This window comes from Apium graveolens, chromosome 11, assembly GCF_009905375.1.
Source record: "Apium graveolens cultivar Ventura chromosome 11, ASM990537v1, whole genome shotgun sequence".
Classification (NCBI taxonomy): Eukaryota; Viridiplantae; Streptophyta; class Magnoliopsida; order Apiales; family Apiaceae; genus Apium; species Apium graveolens.
This window is the reverse complement of record NC_133657.1, coordinates 88945937-88952034: the sequence shown is the minus strand read 5'-3', so window position 1 is coordinate 88952034 and position 6098 is coordinate 88945937. Positions and strand designations below refer to the sequence as shown.

The 6098-nt window shown below is 46.6% G+C and overlaps 1 protein-coding gene across 1 annotated transcript; it reads right to left on the bottom strand.

The window, feature by feature from the left end:
- Window positions 1–2663: 2663 nt before the first annotated feature.
- Window positions 2664–4145, bottom strand: LOC141696806 (cytochrome c biogenesis CcmF C-terminal-like mitochondrial protein). The gene has a single exon (XM_074500929.1). It carries the CDS (start codon window positions 3806–3808, stop codon window positions 2939–2941), a length of 870 nt encoding a protein of 289 aa, XP_074357030.1. The 5' UTR covers window positions 3809–4145; the 3' UTR covers window positions 2664–2938.
- Between the last annotated feature and the right edge of the window lie 1953 nt (window positions 4146–6098).

The window sequence follows — 6098 nt, the reverse complement described above, 5'->3', positions numbered from 1 at the left end:
GAACCAATATGCTCCTTTCGGCGCGACTTCTCCGTTTAGTCGATCGTGAGTGGGTCTGTCGTCCTCCTCATTATAGTCCTCCTAGAATCAATAGCATTTCGTCGGAATACATCCTGTCTTTTCACCTTAGTAGTCCTATGCATAGTCAGTACTATAGCCCCAATCATGGCTACTAATAAAATCAGACTAGGAACCAAAAACCAGACGGAATAGTAAGTATAAAGTAAATTGCCCAATGTTTCCAAATTAGTCCAACTTCGTACCTTTCCGGCATAAACCATATATCTCAGAGAGGTCGTATTTCTTTGGGTTGGTAGTAATGGAATGCTTTCATTATCTAAAATGAAGAACATTTCCCACCAAAAGATCAGTCCAATAATACCACTCACTGGTAAATAGCGCAATACTTCTTCGTGAATCTCCGCTATTTGAATATGGAACATCATAACAACGAATAGGAATGAAACGGCTATAGCTCCTATATAAACTACTGGGAAGATCATAGCGAAAAAGTCGAGACCTAACAAAAGAAGTAAACCTGAAGTGTTGCGAAAGACTGGGATGGAAAACGAAACGGAATGTACCGGATTTTTAGCACGTACAACCATCAAAGCAGAGACCAAAGCAAGGCTCGACAAAACTGAAAGTATCATAGTACGTCGTCCTTCCCTGAAATGGAACTTTCACGCTGGAGCATGAAAGTCGATCTATTACGACCAGCGCGGTTGTTCGTATTTCATTTGATTCTTCCAGGCCAAGTCCTTCAAGCACTCACTCAGTTACTTACGAATTCTCAACAAAGACCCCCACCCAAAAACCGAAGCTTCTTTGGCAAGCAAGTAGACCTTTCTCTGAGCCGGGGTAGCAAAGCTCTTCGTATCATTGGCAGGTCTCATAGGCTATCCGTTTATCTTTCAGAAGAGCGCCTATATTTGAGCTAAGTACATTATACTTGTACTTATACTCTGAAGGCGCCTCGTCTAAGAAAGAGAGGTCATCTCTTAGAATTTGATGAAATTGTTTCAGGTTGGTAAGACCATGATCGGGATTCTCTAAGCCGTAGTCTAAGAAAACTTCTTTTCTTAAATTGAAGGCATCATAGGGTTTTTCTAGGTTCAGGGGCGAATCGCTAAAGGTCGAAGTCAACGGCATTTTAAAATCAGACTGAACCCGCCCATCTCATCTGGAAGAAAGAGTTGATACTGGGTCAACTATGGCAGTGACTGAGGGGGACTTGTTCTGTGATAAACAAATGACTCCAAACAAGAACCTCAGGGCGGCCAATCCTAAGATAAGAAAAAGGGGTGAACCTGAGAAGAGCAGTAAGAGTAAGCGTTCAGGTGCTGGTGCTATGACCTTAATTAAAGTTAAAGTAAAGGTGGAAGATCCTCTCCTGGTTCTAACCACCCTGAATGAAGAGTGGGCGAACAAAATGCAGAACATATCAGAAATGTTTAATTATAAGAAAGAGGGGGGAGGGGGAACAAGCTCTTCGAAACGGATACCTATCTCTTTGAATCAAACCTTTACAGGATGCTCGCTTCCATTTAGTGCCATGTTTTGTTACCTGACCACTGTTCTTCTGACCTCAAAGGAAAAGAAGCATACTTGAAGGGCCCATAGAGAATAGCCCCTACGGACACCATCTATCAATCGTTCCATCTCTGTTTTCCCCAAAAGGAAGAATCTTTCTTTTCCATTTTCTATAGATCGGCATTATGTACTATACTACAGTAAGATAGAAAGCTGGCCGAAGACCCTTTTCTTGTAGGAGCTGCATGGATGACTGGAAAGCGGTAAGGTAAAGAAGACCTTTGCCACCTGAGAGCCCGCGATTAGATTCTTTTATTTAGAGTAGGATTCCCGATTCAACTCCGAAAAAGATGCGACTTCCCATCCTGGGCTTTATCCGCTCGCTGAGCACAACAGAATACAGAGGAATGCATTTATTTCATTGAAAATTGGAATTCAAGATAGCCTTGCTGCAGCCGGAGGCCTTTTACTAAAACGAGAAAAGAAAGACCAAGGGGCGTAAAGCCAAGCCTCGGCTAAGACCTCGGGATGAGATATTCTGAGGTTTAGTGAGGGGATATTCTTTTGCCAGGAGATATGTACAAGCAGTTGATCTACCTGACTCCGCGATCCCTGAGGGGAGGTTGAGCAAAGCCTAATGATCCGAACCCTTTTACAAAAGCGGAAGGATCAATCAGTGAACTAGAGAGTGGAGTATGAAAGCGATGTCTTAAGAAGCCTTCTGTCTAGCTCTGCACACCAGAAAGAGGTGGCTGCTTTATTAAATAAATAAAATCTTTAGTTATCAGTTAAGATCTAGTAAGATAAGGGGAATTGCTTTAACCAGTCCCGCAAGTCAGGAAGACTCTGGCTTAGCCCATTCACTCCTAAACTATAGAAAGTTGGACATTCGATCACAGAATCCATTGACAGCTGCCCAATACGTGTTTATCAACCACCCGTGCACGCGGGGGCTCTCCATTTAGGTAGCTTCCCGGATCTCCCACAATAAGCGCAAGTGGTTCCGCCGAACAAAGTTGTAGTTGGTTCGTTTTCGTATGATGATTGCTCGCGAACCTACCCTCACGGCTCGTTCCTTCGGAACCTCTGTGTCTTTACCAACTCGGTCCACCCGGTGAACGCTCACGACTAAGCGAGACTCAGATGCTGTCTCATTCGCTGTCTCGCAGTAAATTTTTATTTTTCCGATATTAAAGCGCCATGGCCACAACTATTATATAAGGCAAGGCTTGGAAGAAAGCTCCCCCCGCCTATCGGCGAGAGCTGGGCTTGACTTGGTTAGTAGTGCCCGCCTATTCTGTCTCGCCGCCGATCCATGAATTCTTCAGAGCGGGCCGTCAGGCCGGGCGTACGAGGACCGTCGAAGAGGTGCCTCAACGCGCCGCAGCCACTACTTTGACTCCTTTTATGCAATTATGAACTCCACGGAACCTTTTCGATTCCAACGCAACTTATCCTTTTGTAGCTGACGTAACAAACTATGCGAGCCCCCCAGCGAAGCCAACAGAAATCCGATCCGAATAAAAAAAATAAAAGGAAGTTTCATTATGGTAGTATACCAGCCACCTGTTCTGGAACTTCCAGTTCCAATCGGAGCATATAGATCCGTAAATAGATTTGTATGTATAGCCACTTCAGTCGTGTTCGTCGTTTCTCGAAAGTATCTTTTTTCTGGGAACATGGTCAACCATAAATTCTTATGTTCTCGATTCTTCATCCACCGATGCAGAAAATGCTCCAGTTTTCCATTCTCATATGAGGCCGGAAAGTTTATTGGCAACAGGTCGGCACGAAGTGATTCATCATGCTCAAACCTGAGCCGATCGTTCGTTAGGGACGGTGTATAGATCATCAAATTCCCACAAATGGAATGAGAAGTGGGTCCATGTAAATGATCGAGACCTCGCAAACAACAACGCTCCTTTCCCATATGGAGTTCGGAACCCAAAGGCAATCGTTGAGTGAACTGTATCTTCTTTGTGTTAGTTGACCTAAGCCGCACCCTTACTGCTGGGGTGGGGCTCGGCCTCCGAACCGTACGTGGGACGAGTTTCTGCCTCATACAGCTCGGGCCGAAGACCGGGGGAAGTTTAGGAGAGATGGGGAGACCCAGCAGCTGCCAGTCGGGGCGGACACCAGACCGCCCACTTTCTCTCGCCCTAAATGGAATGGCTCTCTTAGTTACGCTGCGCCCCGCCCCGAGTCCCCACGTCCGCTTTTCTCCGCCCGCAACCCAGGAAGTTGGCAAAGCCAACATTAGGGCCGTCCCTTTCATTCTATGCTGACCCCGGCCCGGGCTGGCTTTTTGGGAAGCCCGTTCCCACCGCGCTCACGGCCCGGCTGGCCTGCCAGCGGTAGTGGGAATTATCCCGTTCCCTGGTCAAAGACTTGGTTGGATGCGGGATCTACTCCACGAGGAGCGGTACGGACGTAGATGATATCATCACGACCTCTCTTTTCGTACCGCTAGGGATGCTTAACGCCATTTCGCCAACTGGCGTTACCTGCGCTTTCGTGTCTCTCAGTGTGGTCAGCACTGGGTGTTTCCGAGCAGCGAAGCTTACACCCATTCGCATTAGTTCATCCAAAGTTCCTTACCCTTATGCACGAATTCTTGAATAAGCCATCTTCCTATCAAGGTTAAGGAGTCAACTGAGCATCTCAGCGGCGGGATTGAATACCCGGATCGAATCAGAGTTCACGCCGCCCGCCCTGAACAAATAGGAGGCGTGGGCCACAGGTCGCACATACGCCGCCGGGTCGCACGACAGAAGAACACCCAACATACAGATGCACACTCCTCCATGTGAAATATTCATCTTCATTGGAGCTTTTTTGTAGTAGTCATGACCAACAGCCATCAGCTGCCGGCTCGTTGGTAAGGTGAGAGCTTCCAGCCCGATTTCTGGTTGCGCACCCCCCACACAAGCACCGCCCGACGAGGGGGGGACGGGGAAAGCTACAGGCCCAAAACCTTCGACCCTTCCTTCTAAATGGGGGTGCCCGGGGCACCTCATCTTGTCATTTCGTCGTTGCTGATTCCCGTTAGGCCGAAGTGTTTGGTGTTTCCTTCTCCGCGCCCGCTCACGCTTCGCTGACCTATCGCGTGGTAAAGAGAAGAAAGTACGAAAGAATAGTAAACGGAGCACACCGCAGAAAGATTCTAAATAGGAGAAGTCCCCTTTGGATTCGAGAAGAAGGAAATGAAAAACGGGAACGAAACGAAATAAGGCGTTTCTAGCTCTAGTTTCGGACGAGCTTCTCCCAATTATGTCTGGTAATAGAATAGGGCGGCTTGCTCTGACCAAGACTCCACTTTTTGCTCCGTCCGTGGAGCGTATGAATTTCTTGGAATGTAGATAGACCAAAAGAGGGAATGAAGGGATAGGAATAGGAATTATAGTACCATTGGAAGAAGGGGCACCTGTGGGAACATCTCTACTGACGAACCATTTCAATAGTACGGGTGCTGCCGTGCCACGAGGCACGACCGTGGAAGTAATGAAAAAGAAAAAGTTATGTAGTTGGACCATCTGTTCTATCCGTTCGAGTTTTGCTTCTCTAGAGAAGATGAGAAGCTAAAAATGAAAGTGTTCGCAACACATACCGAAAGGGTACTAATTAAGCCGACCATTAATGACTAACACCAGGAGCGGTTTGATCAAAATGACTAAGTTTAATGACTTTACCAGTCACTCGCTCTCGTATTAGAAGATTCTCTCACCCTGTGGTCGACATTCCATTCCCCTTAGTCGTAGGTGTTCGTTCTATTTTTATTTGAATGGGCCGGGTCTCCCGAACGATCATAGTACGGCCGCTCATCTAATATCAAATCAATGGGTAGATCTCCCTTCCCCCTACCATAGCCGGAAGGGGTAGCGTATCCACAGAAGAGGGAGTACAAGCCCTTACCTGCCGTTCGATTGATTGTTCTAAAGTTGAAGTCCTTTTGTTAAGTCGAATTGAAAGGTAGGTTTTGTCAGTGATTAAATGGAAAGGGGGAGCGGTTCGGGCCTACTCTTGTTAAAAGCCAAAACAAAAGTAAAATATCGGCATGTAATTGAGAAAGATGGGATTCGGTCAACAAACAAAGGAAATTCAAAAACTCCCTTCTTTCTGTCGAACTAAACTCCGAGAAAAGAGTAGTATGAAGCAGGAAAGTCTGCCTTTCGAAACGACGTAAGAGAAGATGATATGCTTTCGGCAAGAAGGAAACTAAAAGGGACTCCGTAACCTTCATTCAAACGGCTGCTAAATAAACATATAGCACGGCTTATTCCCCGGTTGAACCTAACCTAATAGGAGCAGAAGATTAGCTATAAGCTAAGTATATGGCTACCTTAGCGTAGAACACTAAACTACCTCCGGTCGAGCAACTTAGCCCATCGTCTATAGGATATACTTCTCCCTTCGTCCCCCCCTCGCAATAACTAGATCTCTGGGGTTTGCCCTGTTTCTACTCTCTATAGTCTGAGTGACTCGCCTATGGGGTAGACTTTCTTTCAGAACCTCGCCTGGAATAAGATCCGTACCGGCGGTTTCACCCGTGATCCGTAACTCTATGC